This window comes from Neoarius graeffei, chromosome 25 (assembly GCF_027579695.1).
Source record: "Neoarius graeffei isolate fNeoGra1 chromosome 25, fNeoGra1.pri, whole genome shotgun sequence".
NCBI classification, from domain to species: domain Eukaryota; kingdom Metazoa; phylum Chordata; class Actinopteri; order Siluriformes; family Ariidae; genus Neoarius; species Neoarius graeffei.
This window is the reverse complement of record NC_083593.1, coordinates 28,432,683-28,452,602: the sequence shown is the minus strand read 5'-3', so window position 1 is coordinate 28,452,602 and position 19,920 is coordinate 28,432,683. Positions and strand designations below refer to the sequence as shown.

Here is a 19,920-nt window from a genome sequence, read left to right as displayed (position 1 = left end):
GAGCGTCTGCTAAATGCCATGTAATCGGATGTAATGTAATGGATTTGGTCAGTACTCACAGTCCATGTTAGCCGGACGCTTGATGCGGTCAGTAGCACAGGCTGCTGTAGTTCTACAGCCACTTCCCCCAGCTCTCGCTGAACCTGCCTGTGGTCCACACCCTGCCCTGTTGGACTTACATCTAAATATAATAAAGTATAAGAACTGTTACTGTTGCACTTCCTTAGCATCCTGATTGCACATTCCACAGATACAATTATTAGCTCAGATAATGTTAAATCAAGTGTTAAACCATATCTTCAGGATTACCTTATCTTGTTCATTCTCCCAAAATAATCCATACCCTACAATTTGCTACCAATTTTCTACATTTTTAAAAATATATATCGATTCATCTAGTACGATAAGTAAAGAGTGAGAGTCCCAAATATACACCTTGTGTGCGCACAGGCTCTGAGATTGGGCTGGGGTCGCTAAGTCCATAGGCATTAACCGCTCGGATAATGAAGAGGTAGATGGTGTTGGGGAAGAGGCCAGTCACTGTGTGCTTTTCAAATCGCACTAGGTCTGCTACTGTCTGCCATGTATTGCCTGCGGACTGGCTGCAGAGGGAAAAAAAATATGACATCTTCATTTGTCAGCCAGCTTATTAAATTACACAAATGACTGACCTTCACAAGTGCAAAATGAGAATGAACGTTTAATGTGAACTTCAGTTAGCAAACTGAATATGATGTCTTGAGCGTAAAATCAGTGAATCAAACTGCATTTATTCCAGTGTATTCATTTATATTAGTAGTATGTGCACGCACATGAGTGCATGTGTGCGCGCACGTGCTTAAACACAAAATGGGATTCTTATGGCTTTTCATCAGTGAGCTCAGAGATAGCCATTACATGCTCTACTGAATGATGCCGCTCATTCTGGACGTATGACAGTTCTCTGTGATGACAGTTATTTTTAACCAAGTTTACACACCAGGAAGCAAATAGCAAAATGCAACCATGACACAGGCTGAACCATGTAACCTTATGTGTCCAAAAATCTTTGAACCAAATGATTACATGAAAATAAGTTCCAAAATATAGTTTGCAGGAAGACTGCTTTACAGCTTGGGGCACGTAGTATATGTCTCGCAGAGAGGGAATTTTACCCCTGAAAATATAATCATATGCATTAAGATGTGCAGGAAAAAAAAGGTAAAAAAATAAATCGCATTTGAGAAAAGCACTTCTAACCTGAGAAGTTCCGGTTCAACTACAAATAAATACACATCTCTGGAATCTTCTTAAAGGAATACTTGATTTATTCAAACTCTATCCAGTGTATCTGTAGCACATGTATGATTACAAACAATAATTTTGCCGTTTCTGTGAACTGAAAGAACATAAAACCTGCTTAGTCAAAACTTACTCATAATGGAGGTCTAAGTGAAATTGCTGCCGAAGTCAATAAAGGTTTCTATATTTTTGATTTTGTCAGGCAATGCTTTTGTAGAATTAAATCCATATAATGTATTTGTTAAGATATTTTCCCAAAGGTCAGAATTTCTGGTTATGATTTAACAACATATGTGGAGCTCAAAGTAAACGCAGAAATGAAAATCACGAGAAGCAAGATTTTTTGTTATTGTGTTGCTCCAGTGTTGGAAAGTTCGAACTACCTAAGAACAGAAATGACAAGACATTTGCTCCATTGTTGAAATGTAATTATTTTTGCATTTGCGTTAAATAAACACATTTTGGATGCTTACCGACAGACGTTCACAACTGCCCTGCCTTTGATAAGGACATTTCAAGTAAACAGATAAACTATAAATGGATAAGTGTATATGTGTAATTCATTAACAAATAGAGTTGGCAAATTGTTGTGGTTTAAGAGGAATAAAACAACCTCAGAGTGGTAACAGCAATACCCCACAATTGATCATTTTCCTATAACAGTATTTCCTGAGCTGCTTTAGTACATACAGACTTATGAAGGTGTATTAAGGTCATTGTACATGGGGCTAGCTAGCTAGCTAGCTAACTAACTACATTGGTGCTTGAAAGTTTGTGAAGCCTTTAGATTTTTTCTATATTTCTGCATGAATATGACCTAAAACATCATCAGATTTTCACACGAGTCCTAAAAGTAGATAAAGAGAACCCAGTTAAACAAATGAGACAAAAAAATATTGTACTTGGCCATTTATTTATTGAGGAAAATGATCCAATATTGCATATCTGTGAGTGGCAAAAGTATGTGAACCTTTGCTTTCAGTATCTGGTGTGACCCCCTTGTGCAGCAATAACTGCAATTAAATGTTTCCGGTAACTGTTGATCAGTCCTGCACACCGGCTTGGAGGAATTTTAGCCCATTCCTGCATACAGAACAGCTTCAACTCTGGGATGTTGGTGGCTTTCCTCACATGAACTGCTCGCTTCAGGTCCTTCCACAACATTTCGATTGGATTAAGGTCAGGACTTTGACTTGGCCATTCCAAAACATTAACTTTACTCTTCTTTAACCATTCTTTGGTAGAATGACTTGTGTGCTTAGGGTCGTTGTCTTGCTGCATGACCCACCTTCTCTTGAGATTCAGTTCATGGACAGATGTCCTGACATTTTCCTTTAGAATTCGCTGGTATAATTCAGAATTATTGTTCCATCAATGATGGCAAGCCGTCCTGGCCCAGATGCAGCAAAACAGGCCCAAACCATGATACTACCACCACTATGTTTCACAGATGGGATAAGGTTCTTATGCTGGAATGCAGTGTTTTCCTTTCTCCAAATATAAAGCTTCTCATTTAAATTAAAAAAGTTCTATTTTGGTCTCATCTGTCCACAAAACAGTTTTCCAATAGCCTTCTGGCTTGTCCCTGTGATCTTTAGCAAACTGCAGACAAGCAGCAATGTTCTTTTTGGAGAGCAGTGGCTTTCTCCTTGCAACCCTGCCATGCACACCATTGTTGTTCAGTGTTCTCCTGATGGTGGACTCATGAATATTAACATTAGCCAATGTGAGAAAGGCCTTCAGTTGCTTAGAAGTTACCCTGGGGTCCTTCGTGACCTCGCCGACTATTACACGCCTTGCTCTTGGAGTGATCTTTGTTGGTCGACCACTCCTAGGGAGGGTAACAATGATCTTGAATTTCCTCCATTTGTACACAATCTGTCTGACTGTGGGTTGGTGGAGTCCAAACTCTTTAGAGATGGTTTTGTAACCTTTTCCAGCCTGATGACCATCAACAAGGCTTTTTCTGAGGTCCTCAGAAATCTCCTTTTTTTGTGCCATGATACACTTCTACAAACATGTGTTGTGAAGATCAGACTTTGATAGATCCCTGTTCTTTAAATAAAATAGGGTGCCCACTCACACCTGATTGTCATCCCATTGATTGAAAACACCTGACTAATTTCACCTTCAAAGTTAACTGCTAATCTTAGAGGTCCACACACTTTTGTCACTCACATATGTAATATTGGATCATTTTCCTCAATAAATAAAATGATCAAGTATAATAGGTTTGTCTCATTTGTTTAACTGGGTTCTCTATCTACTTTTAGGACTTGTGTGAAAATCTGATGATGTTTTAGATCATATTTATGCAGAAATATAGAAAATACTAAAGGGTTCACAAACTTTCAAGCACCACTGTAACTAACTAACTAACTAACTAACTAACTAACTAACTAACTAACTACAGCTGGGGAGGAGGGAAATATTCTGAGAAACCCCCCCCGAAATTTCTGAGATTAAAGTTGAAAATTTATGAGAAAAATCTGAGAAATTCTCTGAGATTATAAAATCATAAATTTATGTTCAAAAATCCTCAGCAATTCCAAGATTAAGAAGTCAAATTTATGAAGGGGGGAAAAAACCCTCTCATGCTTTTCGGCTTCCTGGCTGCAGTGCATCCTGGGAAACACAGCTGAAAATCTCTTTGCACTTTATCCTTTTATATTGCAGGACCCCCTCCTAGAACTGCCACCTTATTGTGGTGGAGGGGTTTGTGTGCTTGAATGATCCTAGGAGCTATGTTGTCGGGGGCATTATGCCCCTGGTAGGGTTTCCCAAGGCAGACAGGTCCTAGGTGACAGGCCAGACCAAGAGCAGTTCACCAAAAACCCCCTATGGAGAAAAAATCCAGGACCGTGACATCGCCCGGTAGGACGCAGCCGGGGCCCCACCCTGGAGCCAGGCCCAGAGTTGGGGCTCGTATGCGAGCGCTTGGTGGCCGGGCCTTTGCCCATGGGGCCTGGCCGGGCTCAGCCCGAAGAGGTGACGTGGGCCCGACCTCCTGTGGGTTCACCACCCACAGAGGTAGCAGTAGGGGTTTGGTGCAATGTGGATTGGGTGGCAGTCGAAGGCAGGGGCCTCGACGACCTGATCCCCGGACACAGCGGCTGGCTGTTGGGACATGGAATGTCACTTCGCTGGGGGGGAAGGAGCCTGAGCTTGTGCGGGAGGTTGAGAGGTACCGGCTAGAGATAGTCGGGCTCACCTCCACGCATAGCTTGGGCTCTGGAACCCAGCTCCTCGAGAGGGGCTGGACTTTCCACTTCTCTGGAGTTGCCTGTGGTGAGCGGCGGCGGGCTGGTGTGGGCTTGCTTATAGCTCCCCAGCTCAGCCACCATGTGTTGGAGTTTACCCCAGTGAACGAGAGGGTCGCCTCTCTGCGCCTTCGGATTGGGGAGAGGGCTCTTGCTGTTGTTTGTGCCTACGGGCCAAATAGCAGTATAGAGTATCTGGCCTTCTTGGAGTTCCTGGGAGAGGTACTGAGGGGTGCTCAGACTGGGGACTCCATTGTGCTACTGGGGGACTTCAATGCTCATGTGGGCGACGACAGTGACACCTGGAGGGGCGTGGTTGGGAGGAACGGCCTCCCCGATCTGAACCCGAGTGGTGTTTTGTTATTGGACTTCTGTGCTAGTCACGGTTTGTCCATAACGAACACCATGTTCGAGCATAGGGGTGTCCATAAGTGCACGTGGCACCAGGACACCTTAGGTCGGAGGTCGATGATCGACTTTGTAGTCGTTTCATCTGATCTCCGGCCCTATGTCTTGGACACTCGGGTGAAGAGAGGGGCTGAGCTGTCAACTGATCACCACCTGGTGGTGAGTTGGATCCGCTGGCGGAGGAGGAAGCTGGACAGACCTGGCAGGCCTAAACGTATGGTGAGGGTCTGCTGGGAACGTCTGGCCGAGCACTCTGTTGGGGAGGTCTTTAACTCCCACCTCCGGGAGAGCTTTTCCCAGCTTCCGAGGGAGGCGGGGGACATTGAGTCTGAGTGGACCGTGTTCTCTACCTCCATTGTGGACGCAGCTGTTCGGAGCTGTGGCCGCAAGGTCTCTGGTGCCTGTCGTGGCGGCAATCCCCGAACCCGGTGGTGGACACCGGAAGTAAGGGATACCGTCAAGCTGAAGAAGGAGTCCTATCGGGCCATGTTGACCTCCGGGACTCCTGAGGCAGCCGACGGGTATTGGCAGGCCAGGCGTGCTGCAGCTCGGGCAGTTGCGGAGGCAAAAACTCGGAACTGGGAGGAGTTCAGGGAGGCCATGGAGAAGGACTATCGGTCGGCCTCGAAGAAATTCTGGCAAACCGTCCGGCGCCTCAGGAGGGGGAAGCAGTACTCTGCCAACACTGTTTACAGTGCGGGTGGGGAGCTGTTGACCTCGACTGGGGACATTGTCGGGCGGTGGAAGGAATACTTTGAGGATCTCCTCAATCCCACCGTCATGTCTTCCACTGAGGAGACTGAGGCTGATGACTCAGAGGTGGACTCGTCCATTACCCAAGCCGAAGTCACTGAGGTGGTTTGCAAGCTCCTCGGTGGCAAGGCACCGGGGGTGGATGAGATCCGCCCTGAGTATCTCAAGTCTCTGGATGTTGTGGGGCTGTCTTGGTTGACACGCCTCTGCAACATCGCGTGGCGGTCGGGGACAGTGCCTCTGGAGTGGCAGACTGGGGTGGTGGTCCCTCTTTTTAAGAAAGGGGGCCAGAGAGTGTGCTCCAATTATAGGGGAATCACACTTCTCAGCCTCCCAGGGAAAGTTTACTCCAGGGTACTGGAGAGGAGAATTCGACCAATAGTCGAACCTCGGATCCAGGAGGAACAATGCGGTTTTCGTCCTGGTCGCAGAACACTGGACCAGCTCTATACCCTTCATAGGGTGCTCGAGGGTTCATGGGAGTTTGCCCAACCAGTCCACATGTGCTTTGTGGATCTGGAGAAGGCATTCGACCGTGTCCCCCGTGGTATTCTGTGGGGGGTGCTTCGGGAGTATGGGGTTCGGGGCTCTTTGCTAAGGGCTGTCCGGTCCCTGTACGAACGGAGCAGGAGTCTGGTTCGCATTGCCGGCAGTAAGTCAGACCTGTTCCCAGTGCATGTTGGACTCCGGCAGGGCTGCCCTTTGTCACCAGTTCTGTTCATAATTTTTATGGACAGAATTTCTAGGCGCAGCCAGGGGCCGGAAGGAATCCTGTTTGGGAACCACAGGATTTCATCTCTGCTTTTTGCGGATGATGTTGTCCTGTTGGCTTCTTCAAACCAGGACCTTCAGCATGCACTGGGGCGGTTTGCAGTCGAGTGTGAAGCGGCTGGGATGAGAATCAGCACCTCCAAGTCCAAGGCCATGGTTCTCGACCGGAAAAGGGTGGCTTGCCCTCTCCAGGTTGGTGGAGAAGTCCTGCCTCAAGTGGAGGAGTTTAAGTATCTCGGGATCTTGTTCACGAGTGAGGGAAGGATGGAGCGTGAGATCGACAGGCGGATCGGTGCAGCCTCCGCAGTGATGCGGTTGCTTTACCGGTCCGTCGTGGTGAAGAAGGAGCTGAGCCAAAAGGCGAAGCTCTCAATTTACCGGTCGATCTACGTTCCGACTCTCACCTATGGTCATGAGCTTTGGGTAATGACAGAAAGAACAAGATCGCGGATACAAGCGGCTGAAATGAGTTTCCTTCGCAGGGTGGCTGGGCGCTCCCTTAGAGATAGGGTGAGAAGCACAGTCACTCGGGAGGAGCTCGGAGTAGAGCCGCTGCTCCTCCACATCGAGAGGAACCAGCTGAGGTGGCTCGGGCATCTTTTTCGGATGCCTCCTGGACGCCTCCCTGGGGAGGTGTTCCAGGCATGTCCCCCCGGGAGGAGGCCCCGGGGAAGACCCAGGACACGCTGGAGGGACTATGTCTCTCGGCTGGCCTGGGAACACCTCGGTGTTCTTCCCGAGGAGCTGGCCGAGGTGTCTGGGGAAAGGGAAGTTTGGGCTTCCATGCTTAGACTGCTGCCTCCGCGACCCGGTCCCGGATAAGCGGAAGAAGACGAGAGACGATATTGCAGAACCGAGGAGGGAAGACTGCATTTTCTACAACTCTTGGCTAAGTCTGTGGTGTGATAATCTTGATCCAAATGTACACATGAAGCGATCTGGTTCCTTGACTGAACCCCCCCCCAAAACAAACAAACAAACAAACAAACAAACAAACAAACAAACAAACAAACAAACAAAAAAAAAAAACCTACTTTTTTTCTCATAAATCTGTGACTTTTTAATCTCAGAATTTCTGAGTTTTGTTCTCACAAATTAATGATTTCATCATCTTATAGAATATTTTAGGATGTGTTTTTCCCTCATAAATCTCCAACTTTCATCTCAGAAATTCTGAGGTTTTTTTTTTTCTTGGAATATTACCCCCTCCCTCAGCTCCATTTTTTTTAAACCTACAATGGTCCTAATACAACATCGTACATACTGTATGTTCCAGATACAATGGATACAGATTAGGTTGAAGAACAAGTATTTCTTTCTTCTCAATCTAATCACAGTGAACAAAATGACTTCACTCTTGGTGTGATAATAGACTGGGGTCATATTCCACACTATCCACATCTGTTTTACACACTATCCACATCTGTATTATACTGTGCACATACATTATCTACTACACAAAGTCCACTGCTGACTTTGTCAGTGGATAACCAACAACTTCATTCTGCGTTTAGAGGTTTACACTCCCAGTGAGTTTCCTCTTCCTGCAGATGCGACCAACCTGCAATGTTCCAGAGAGGAATGAACACCAGGAGGCTCGTAAATATTCAGCTCACAGCAAAAAGAGAGAGGCTATAAATCCAAGGTCACTTTGGCCATTGCCTGGGAACAAATGCACATGCCTCCTTCCTCCTCTGTCCTTTGCCCTACAGTATGAATGCATACACCTAGACAAAGAAAAAGAAATACACTCTGCCCTTTTGTACTCCTTTACAATTAAATAATACAAAAAGGACTGATGCAATTATAAAACAAAGCCTTTCCTTACTGAGGTGTCAGGAGACTATGCTTTCCTTTGCATTCTATCATTCTGCATTTACCCTGTTCCCCTTTCCTCATCTGCCATCCATTTCTCATCTCTTGCCCTTTCTTCCTCTTATATGTCCCTGAGCCCGAAAGGCAAGGAAATGTTATTGTAAACACTACATTCAAGCCGAGAACACTCAATAAAGAATCAATTTTGGGTCATGTGGTACTACAAACCAGTGCCTGAGGGGCCAGAGTGTGGAGTAAAGCACAGTGTCAGTGCTTGTGTGTGCGTGCATGCAGCTCTCTGTTGTTCAGCCTGCATCGCACCCTTCATGCGCCCTCACTGCGAAGCCCACAGGACCTCGGCTCTGTAATTAGAGCAAGCCCCATTACAGCAGGCTTACAATAGCCTTAGGAGTCATCCGGGTGGACTGGATTTGAATTCATTAGCATGTCATATATTCCCGCTCTCAATCCGTCTGAGAGAGCAGCCCACATTCCACAGCTAAATTTGATGTGCCCAGAATTTTGCAGATACCAATTTCAATAGTGGCACAAATTTGAAACATGCATGGCATTGAGAGTTTTAAGTGCAGGTTAAAGTTCTCATGCTGAAGTGTGCATGTGAAGAACGATACAAGAGGGGGGAAGGAGGTCAATAATAGAGCACCTACAGGGCAGTACTTCCTCGTGTCTGTCATGCTTGGCTAGCATAACTGTCACACTGACACTCAATTAATAAAAAATGAAGGATGTCTTATAAGAGCTGCCTCTGGCAGGAGACAATAATATCCAGCAGAGGAAAAAAAGACAGAGGAGACAAGGCAATGGGGATTCAAAGAATGTACGTGTCCAATGGAGTGAACAAACGTCACTGTAGGTATATGTGCTGTTGCTACACAAGCATCTGTGTGTGTCTCGCGCGCACGCATTTCTCAGTATAGTCTAAATATTGTATATTGTCATAATCATCCAGTAAGAGACTTTCCTTCCCATCAATTTAAAAACTGCATTATTTCAGGTGAAATAAGAAATTCAGAAAATCAATGTTTCTACATCACTTTTTTTTTTTAAATGGAGCTTAATTCAGTCCTCTCGGTTTCAGTACAAAATAACAAATCTTTATGAAAAATGAATACAAGTCAATCCATAAACAATTAGCTAAAATTATTTCTTGTTAGTGGACACAGACTTTTCATCCGTATGGTACGTGTGTGTACTTGCATGCATATGTGTAAAAGAGTCCATGTGCAATGCGGTTTCTCTTACCTGAAGGCCTCAATGATGTAAGAGGTCACGGCAGAGCCACCCTCATGGGCGTTAGGCTGCCAGGTCAACGTCACACTGTTCCGCGTCACATCAGTCACGACAGGTTTGTGAGGTGGCCCGGGCAACTGGTAAGGCTCAGAGACAGGAGCCATTGCAACATCAACAATCTCTGTAACACACATACACAGGCAACAATCTTCAGTACTTTTTCTACATGTGCACTCCTTAACTTATGTACGGTTTACATCACAATTACCTTTTTGAATGCAGTAATTTTTATGAGCTTGGCTTAATGTCTTCATTGCAAAAAAAAAAAGATTCCTTGGCATGTGACCATATCTTGAATAAAGGAAATGTTATCTAATATTTCCTATTATTATACATACATACATGACACTTTTTCGATGTAATAAAAACGTATTCTATTCCCTTCTAGTGGGTTTAATTAATTTGATATAATGCAATATTGCTAGCATATCGCTTATCCTACGTGTATTACGTCACTCTACCCAACGGAGAATGAGCGTGCAATATGGTTTATGATATTGCATGATTGTCAAGACAACATGGCATCACATGTCAGAGCTGATGCAAATATACAAGGAGAAACTCTTCTGCTGTGCATGTGCAGAAACATTTCGTTTGCCAGGAAAGAGAAAGACGCACTGAACACCTGCTGAACACCCGAAAGGCTACCAAAACTTCATTCTTCATACATATTTACAAGAGAAAAACATACCAACAGACATCGAAAAACTGGAAAAGAGACATTTCGGAGAAGTAAAACTTCCACGCTAGGGACCGTGACAATTTGTAAACAAAAATGGCTGCCAGGTTTGCTTCACTAAATACAGAAGATTGAGAGAATTTTGAAAGAGAAAGATGCATTGAACACCCAAAAGAAATGTATAATAATGATACAACCCCGATTCCAAAAAAGTTGGGACAAAGTTCAAATTATAAATAAAAATAGAATGCAATAATTTACAAATCTCAAAAACTGATATTGTATTCACAATAGAACATAGACAACATATCAAATGTCGAAAGTGAGACATTTTGAAATTTCATGCCAAATATTGGCTCATTTGAAATTTCATGACAGCAACACATCTCAAAAAAGTTGGGACAGGGGCAATAAGAGGCTGGAAAAGTTAAAGGTACAAAAAAGGAACAGCTGGAGGACCAAATTGCAACTCATTAGGTCAACTGGCAATAGGTCATTAACATGACTGGGTATAAAAAGAGCATCTTGGAGTGGCAGTGGCTCTCAGAAGTAAAGATGGGAAGAGGATCACCAATCCCCCTAATTCTGTGCTGACAAATAGTGGAGCAATATCAGAAAGGAGTTCGACAGTGTAAAATTGCAAAGAGTTTGAACATATCATCTACAGTGCATAATATCATCAAAAGATTCAGAGAATCTGGAAGAATTTCTGTGCGTAAGGGTCAAGGCCGGAAAACCATACTGGGTGCCCGTGATCTTCGGGCCCTTAGACGGCGCTGCATCACATACAGGCATGCTTCTGTATTGGAAATCACAAAATGGGCTCAGGAATATTTCCAGAGAACATTATCTGTGAACACAATTCACCATGCCATCCGCCGTTGCCAGCTAAAACTCTATAGTTCAAAGAAGAAGCCATATCTAAACATGATCCAGAAGCACAGACGTCTTCTCTGGGCCAAGGCTCATTCAAAATGGACTGTGGCAAAGTGGAAAACTGTTCTGTGGTCAGATGAATCAAAATTTGAAGTGCTTGATGGAAATCAGGGACGCCGTGTCATTCAGACTAAAGAGAAGGACGACCCAAGTTGTTATCAGCGCTCAGTTCAGAAGCCTGCATCTCTGATGGTATGGGGTTGCATTAGTGCGTGTGGCATGGGCAGCTTACACAACTGGAAATACACCATCAATGCTGAAAGGTATATCCAGGTTCTAGAGCAACATATGCTCCCATCCAGACAACGTCTCTTTCAGGGAAGACCTTGCATTTTCCAACATGACAATGCCAAACCATATACTGCATCAATTACGGCATCATGGCTGCGTAGAAGAAGGGTCCGAGTACTGAACTGGCCAGCCTGCAATCTAGATCTTTCACCCATAGAAAACATTTGGCGCATCATAAAACGGAAGATACGACAAAAAAGACCGAAGACAGTTGAGCAACTAGAATCCTACATGAGACAAGAATGGGTTAACATTCCTATCCCTAAACTTGAGCAACTTGTCTCCTCAGTCCCCAGACGTTTACAGACTGTTGTAAAGAGAAAGGGGGATGTCTCACAGTGGTAAAAATGGCCTTGTCCCAACTTTGAGATGTGTCGTTGTCATGAAATTTAAAATCACTTAATTTTTCTCTTTAAATGATACATTTTCTCAGTTTAAACATTTGATATGTCATCTATGTTCTATTCTGAATAAAATATGGAATTTTGAAACTTCCACATCATTGCATTCCGTTGTTATTTACAATTTGTACTTTGTCCCAACTTTTTTGGAATCGGGGTTATAATAATAATAATAATATTATTATTATTATTATTAATCTCATTATCTCTAGCCGCTTTATCCCGTTCTGCAGGGTCGCAGGCAAGCTGGAGCCTATCCCAGCTGACTACGGGCGAGAGGCGGGGTACACCCTGGACAAGTCGCCAGGTCATCACAGGGCTGACACATAGACACAGACAACCATTCACACTCACATTCACACAGTCAATTTAGAGTCACCAGTTAACCTAACCTGCATGTCTTTGGACTGTTGGGGAAACCGGAGCACCCGGAGGAAACACGGGGAGAACATGCAAACTCCGCACAGAAAGGCCCTCGCCGGTCACGGGGCTCGAACTCGGACCTTCTTGCTGTGAGGCGACAGCGCTAACCACTACACCACCGTGCTGCCCAGTAATAATAATAATAATGGCTTTTTTTCATGGGATATCAGATACATTCCATTCAGCTAGCATGATATTGAACTCGTCTTCGACTCATTCAATATCATGCTAGCTGAATGGAATACATCTGATATACCACTCAACGGCAGTCAAAATTATTTAAATATGTGATTATGATTCTACAACAAATTTAAGATTATTAAGCCTATTTCTAGACATATTTACGAATTTCAAGCTTAAAACTCTTATTCTATATAATTTTACTTCTTTTTAGGAATAAATGCTTGAAATAAGCAAAATTATCTGCCAATATAACATTTTAAACTTGAAATTAGTAAATATATCTAGAACTAGAGGTAATACTGAAATATTTGTTTTCAAACAATCTTCGAAGATAATATTAGTTGAACTTTCCGATATTCAAGACTTTTTTTTTTTTACCTCCGCTATTATTGCTATTATTATTATTGCTATTATTATATATTATTTGTTTGTCTTTCTGTTCATCTGTAAGCAGCATTATGCAAAAACTACCAGTCTGATTTTCATGCAACTTGGTGGAAAAGTGGGCCAAAGAAGTACCCATTAAATTTTGAAGCGAATCCAAATCACAGGGCAGATCCATGAATTTAGTTCATTTTTCACTAACTTTGGAACAAACTGCATTTTGCCTTGGTGGTCTGTGCTCTCGAGTACCCTTCAGCCAAACTATTGTGCTTCACCTTAAAGCACATACGCAGAACTATGGCTTCACTTTCGTTTATAAATGCCTTGAGGCCTCAAGAATGGCACAGGAATAGTTTTAAGCATTAACAATAAATCTAACATAGTAATTTTTTTACAATTAAAGTGATTCATATAGGTAGTGGTCTGAGTGAATGACCTTGACGTCTGTAACGTCACAGCAGGAAGTCTATCGGTCTCATCGCCATTTCCGCTATACTAAAACACACAACTCCAATCCTCCATTTTGAGCTAATTTATCGCCATGTCACGTACGGTAGATGTGCCAGCAACACAACAGAAGGTGGATTTACATTGTATTCATGGGCCAAAAATGTTCAAACTGCAAAGATTTGGATGTGTTTTGCGAGAAGTTCACGGGCACATTGGGCACCTACGAAGTGGTCTCTCCTCTGCTCATTTTACTGAAAACTCGTACGAGACCTCTGATCTGTTGAGGAGTGTTGGCTATAAGCTTGTATTGAAAGAGGGTGCAGTACCAACAATTAAATAAAACTACAAGAAAAGGAAAGCATTTATTTTATTAATTTTTTAAAAAGGAAAGTAAGTTCAGTTGCACCAGTTCTCCCGGAATGTGAGCCGAGGGTTGTTGGTAAAACCCAGGATGGAACGGGATGGGACATATCGCTCGGGCAGTGACCTCCCTGCGGTTGTTGCTAAAACCGGTGATGTTCCTTTCCATCCCGGGTTTTAGTAATTGCCTGAGCCAAGCAGTAATGACGGAGTACTCAGTATGGACAAAATGGAGAAAGAGTGGACCAGCCATCTGATTTCTTCACTGGATATTGCTCTCATCTCGCCCTTACGTGGAAGAAGCGAATGAACGGAGAACTGAACGAACAACTGAAAGTCAGATTGTTTCAAAACAATCAGCCACAAGATCGGCCTTCAAGAAGCGAGAACACAGATGGGTAAGCTCCGACTGTCGTTTGGATATAAAACAACAAAAACATTGTTTACCTGCATTTAGATTAATACATGTAACTTGTATTGTGTGTTTAAGTTACCGGTATAAGATTATTTAATTTGCTTCAGAATGTGATTGTCTCAGTTCATCTGATTATTTAATTAGCCTTTTAGAAGAAGAAACCTTTGTCACATGCACACTTCAAGCACAGTGAAATTCATCCTCTGCATTTAACCCATCTGAAGCAGTGAACACACACACACACACACACACCCAGAGCAGTGGGCAACCACAGCAGAGCACCCGGGGAGCAGTCAGGGGTCCTTGCTCAAGGGCACCTCAGCCCAAGGCCACCCCACGTCAACCTAACTGCATGTCTTTGGATTGTGGGGGAAACCGGAGCACCCAGAGGAAACCCATGCAGACACGGGGAGAACGTGCAAACTCCACACAGAAAGGCCTTCACCGGCCGCTGGGTTCGAACCCGGAACCTTCTTGCTGTGAGGCAACCGCGCCAACCACTACACCACCATGCCGCCCTACGTTTTATCAGTGAAAATGCATGCATGTACATGTATGTTGCATAAGTTATAACACCTATCCTGTTTTAATGAAAGTCAACCCACAATCAATGAGCAAGTCGGTAACGGTATTTCTTACTTTCACCATAAATTTTTAGTGTATGACTTTGGTCTAGAGTTATCAAAGGCCTCGGCCTTAAAACTGGTTCCTGCTGTGACGTCATACACTCAGGGCTGGCTGGCTCAGCGGGCCAGCTCGAATGCCAACTTTGCAGTCAATTTTAACTCTCAAAAATATATTTTTTAAATTCCCCATTTATGCAGCATACAAGAATCAAGGGTGGAGATACTATCCACTCAAATTTAAAAATAAAAGTTCTGCGTATCTCCTTTAAGCACAGTCATGAACCAGCCTTAACACAATTTAGCACAAAACAAAATTGCTCCTATGTGTATCTTGTGGTAATATCATAATGGCATTAATCATACACAGCAAGACAGATTTAGGTCAACCACTTCAACTTTTACAAAACGTTTACAACAGCAAAATCAATACATGGCGAAATCTGTCAGTTCCCCTCCCTTTTAACAAAGTTCATATTTCAGATGAAATGTAAACTATTTTGTGTAGACAGCTCAAATGCAGTTCCATTGCTGCCAGAGATCATCACGCCCACATTGCCCTAGGGATGGGTCACGATGTTTGAATACTCAAGTAGTCATTAAATTATAAAAAATTGAATAGTACCAATATCATGTTACCTCGCTTGTTGACAGTTTCGGCGAACACTTCCGCCTTCTTCAAAACAGTCACCAGATGTCGAGTGGTGACGTGCCTTATCAGCTGATGTTACTCTATGGAGGCGTGAACGTCCCGCCCAATTTGACAGGTAGTCCACGCCTCCTGCTGTCAGCGTTGGATTTTGGAGGCAGTGGAGATACGTAAGCGGGCGCAGAGGACCATGAACCGGGATGAGGGAGCGTACGCGCTGTCACATACCTGGAGCGCAGTCCTGGGGCAGCGACCTGACAGCAGGAGGCGTGGACTACCTGTCAAATTGGGCGGGACGTTCACGCCTCCATAGAGTAACATCAGCTGATAAGGCACGTCACCACTCGACATCTGGTGACTGTTTTGAAGAAGGCGGAAGTGTTCGCCGAAACTGTCAACAAGCGAGGTAACATACTTAAAAATACGTGTCTTAAGAAACAAACTTAAAAGAATAGTTATAATTATCAGACATAATGAATTTTCACTACATAGTACCAATATCATTTTGTCTTAAGAATGATTATTTTTCCTTGTTTTATTTTCTAAGATTATTTTTGAAGTGTCTGACATACATACTATTTTTATTTACATCGCATAGTCCAATATATTTGGTATTTGTCACGGTGCAGGCACTTACGGACCTATGCGCAGAAGAGGAGTGTGGAGCAGACAATGAACAAGCCAAAACGTGAGACGTAAATCAGGGTTGAAGAACTAACAATGGTCGGGCGAATAGCAAACGGCAAACGAGGACAGGCAAGAGAGTAAATGAGAGAGGAGAAGCTAAAGTTGAGAAACCATGCATCAGTCAGAAATAAACAAGACTCAGTATCTACTGGAAAAGGCAGAACAATACTTCACAGTGAAGTGGTGTGAGAGTGGGGTTTAAATAGGCAGAGGAACTAATAGGGTGATGAGTGACAGCTGTGGTTTATTGAGGTTTTTCACCTGACGTCACAGGGTCACGTGACGCCCCGGTGTCCGCCATTTTGAAGGTCAAGCTACATACTAACGCTGCAGACAGAGAGGGAGAACCAGCTTGAAAAAAAACGTGTTACAGACACTGGATCCAGTGTAAATAGCTGCCGGAGCGCACTCCGGCTTGCTCCCCCTCAAATTAAGCAGCGCGCTCCGGCTTGCTCCCGGAGTGCTCCGGCCGAGGTTCCGGAGCGGACTCCGGCTTGCTCCCCCTCAAATTAAGCAGCATGCTCCGGCTTGCTCCCGGAGTGCTCCGGCTGAGGTTCCGGAGCGCGCTCCGGCTTGCTCCCCCTCAAATTAAGCAGCGCGCTCCGGCTTGCTCCCGGGAGCAAGCCGGAGCGCACTGCTTAATTTGAGGGGGAGCAAGCTGGAGCGCGCTCCGGCAGCTATTTACACTGGATCTGGTGTAAATAGCTGCCGGATCATAATTACAGTAAACTAGTAAATACAATAAAGGAAAAACTTGAGACTGAAAGGTTTTAACAGTCATCCAAATGACTGAACGTAAATACTAGCTACTATGTTGTTGACATTAGCTAGTGCTAACAGCTAGCTGCTAGTACACTGCTACAACACAGACACCGACCCTAATAATACAGTTCTTGGTCATTGCCTGGTAACAGCAAATTTATAACGGGCCATGTCTCAACAGACTAAGAAGTTATTTCAATGACATTTAATAACATTTTGTTTATCCTGAGGACCGAAAGTAAATGAAAATGTGAACAAACCTTAGCTGTAATAAAATGGCGACCACCGGCTCCAGGGACGACCCACTGATGTAGGCATGTTACCCAGCCTGACACAAAATATTTGTAGGCATCCAAACTCTTATACGCTTTCAGATCAATACCTGTGTATGGCGATGGGTTTTTAACGACATAGGTATACAGATCATGTGGGCCGAAGTCAGGTAAAGACGAGAGCTTCGTGTACTTCCGTACGTCAGTGAACAATCCTGGTGGAAGCAGGTAAACGTCGTTCTCTAAGCCTGCTAACCTCAATTTTTGCAAATACCTCTCCCTCTGCTCGCCCTGTAAATGCCCTACGTCGCTGGATAGTGAAGGTGTTTTCTGCATCTCGCTCCTTTTTCTTTTATGTTTTTCGTTTGTCGCCTTCCTCGCATTCAAACTGATTCGAGCCGTGATGTCCAAAATGGCAGCCTAACGATGCATCACATGACTTGGTCACGCGGGTGAAAAACCTCAATAGTCGGGAGACAGAGGGTGCTGTGAGTTCTGGGAAGTGTATTTCATAGAGTCCATGTTTGTAGTTTGGTTGAAATCGGTAGGTTTACTGACATATTGCATATATAGTACTATTTATCAAGTATTTCCTATTATAAGATTATAGTAAAACAAATACATGATTATTAAAGCTATTTCTAGGTTTGTACCAATTACAAGCTTGAAATGATCGTTTTAATTTGGCAGATTTTTTTTTTAATATGAAGTATGTATTTCTAGACAGGCTTCATAATCATATACTGTATTTTTGCTGTTTTTATTATGCTTGATTTCATAATTTTTGTAACCTTTTAATGGTGTGTTTTCTTGGCCAGGTCTCTCTTGAAAAAAAAGATTTTAATTTCAAGGGACTTCCTAGTTAAATAAAGGTTAATGAATTATTTTAAAAACTAATGATGTATTTGATGTATAATTAAACAGATTGCATAGAGTAATAAGGTCAAATAACATTTTTGTATTGTGTATAATATCACAAAAGATGGCTTAGGTAAATAGGCCATCAGTGCTAAACAGTTAAAGAACATGATTATTTGGCTTTATTCAATTTGGCTTATAATTGGCTGACTTTGTAAACAAAAACTAGTACAAGAAAGGTTTTCCAAAAGACAACCCTGAGGTTAAGACAAAGTTTATAAGCTTTGAGAAAACTGGTTGCTTAAACAGTCAGTGACTACTAATGAAGGTAATTCTATTTCCTGCTGTGCAAATTGACAATGGCAATGTGTGTTTCAGGCTATTCCACAGTTAATGATAACAAATACAACACAGCACCAAGCAAAAAAGAGAAATATGTGCACAACTAAAAGTGCACCAGAAAAGCAAGTGTGTGGGTCTGAGTGTTTACCTTTCACAGTAAGTACTCCACTCCAACTGGTCTCACCGCTGGAGCTGGAGGCGACACAGGTGTAGACCCCCGAATCTGTTTCCTAGCAACAGCAGTATCAGGGTCAACATTGGCATGGATGCAAAATATGACTGCACATGCACCACAATTGATCTGTACACTCAAAATGCACAACTCCTGCCCATTATTTATTATTAACAACTATGAAAGTTACTGTTCTAGTTAGAAAGTTAAGAAGCACTTTGTGTCCTAAAAGCATCATTAATATATCACTCAAACTCCATGGGCAGAACATTAGTTACATCCCATCCACCAATAGCATATGTTCTGTATATGAAAATGTTTGAACTGTCATATATGTAAAAATAAAATAATATATACTTTTAACAAATAATAGGTGGCTAAAATAATAGGTGGAAAACAAACATTAATATCCTTTTAATGTAAATTCACATCCTTATGGGAAGGAAGTACACAGAACAAAGCAGATCACTAATTTCACCTATCTCTTGTTCTTCAGCAATCACCTCACCTACTTGAGCCCAGCTCTTACACACATGCTGTGAAGTATCGTTTAGTGTTTCCGTGCCTAACTTTACTGAGCCATTTACTTTCTACCTGACTTCCCGTGTTTAGACCGCCAAGTATGTTCAGTCCCCGACCTCACTCTATTGTTTTCTCTGCATTATCCTGTTTGCTCATCGACCGACCCCTGCCTGTTACTCTGACTACAATTCCTGCTCTTCATTTTGGCTCAGTCTGCAGTTTGCTTGTTCCTGCTCTCCCCTGTGCCTGCTTCTGTAAGTGCCTGTACCCTGACAGGATGCTTTGCTACCAATTGAGGCAAAGTAGACCGCACTCAGTGCTCAGGAGTGCTTATTAGGTGAACATCATCAAATGTTCAGCGACCTAAACACTAGGATGGCGCAGCTCGCTGCTGTTATGTCGCAGGCCCTCCTTACATGCCCCACAACTTCCACCAGCGCTGCTTAACTCATTCTGTTACCAGAGAAGTTCTTGGGTGAAACATCAAACTATAAGGAATTTCTTGTCCATGTTCCCTATATTTTTCCTCACTCACCGGAATCTTTGACAAACAGAAGATTGCTAAATTTCTCACGTTACTCACAGGCAGGGCTCTACAGTGGGCTAGTGCAGTATGGGAATGCGGCAGTGAACACGTCACATCCTACAACCATTTCTTGGATCTGTTTAAGCAAGTGTTCAATCACGAACCTGAAGGAATAGAGGTTGGAGTAAGTCTCTTGTCAATCAAGCATGGAAATAGAAGAGTCGCAAAGTACACCCTGGACTTCTGTACATTGGCTGCTGATAGTGGTTGGAATGAGCCTGTACTAAAAGCCACTTTTTGCCAAGGGTTATGTCCAGAGGTGCTGAGTGAATTGGCCTGTAGCAACGAACATCTATCCCTCGACTCACTCATCCATTTGGCCATTC

At 43.5% G+C, this 19,920-nt stretch overlaps 1 protein-coding gene across 1 annotated transcript in view; it reads right to left on the bottom strand.

Annotated features, from left to right (window-relative positions):
* Positions 1-19,920, bottom strand: part of robo3 (roundabout, axon guidance receptor, homolog 3 (Drosophila)) — a 295,525-nt gene that overhangs the window by 47,061 nt on the left and 228,544 nt on the right. The window contains exons 11-14 of the mRNA XM_060908923.1: positions 18,463-18,544; positions 9,552-9,720; positions 436-602; positions 60-181 (exon numbers count right to left, since the gene is read on the bottom strand). Coding sequence (XP_060764906.1) covers positions 60-181; positions 436-602; positions 9,552-9,720; positions 18,463-18,544 — 540 coding nt within the window. The remainder of the gene's footprint in view (positions 1-59; positions 182-435; positions 603-9,551; positions 9,721-18,462; positions 18,545-19,920) is intronic.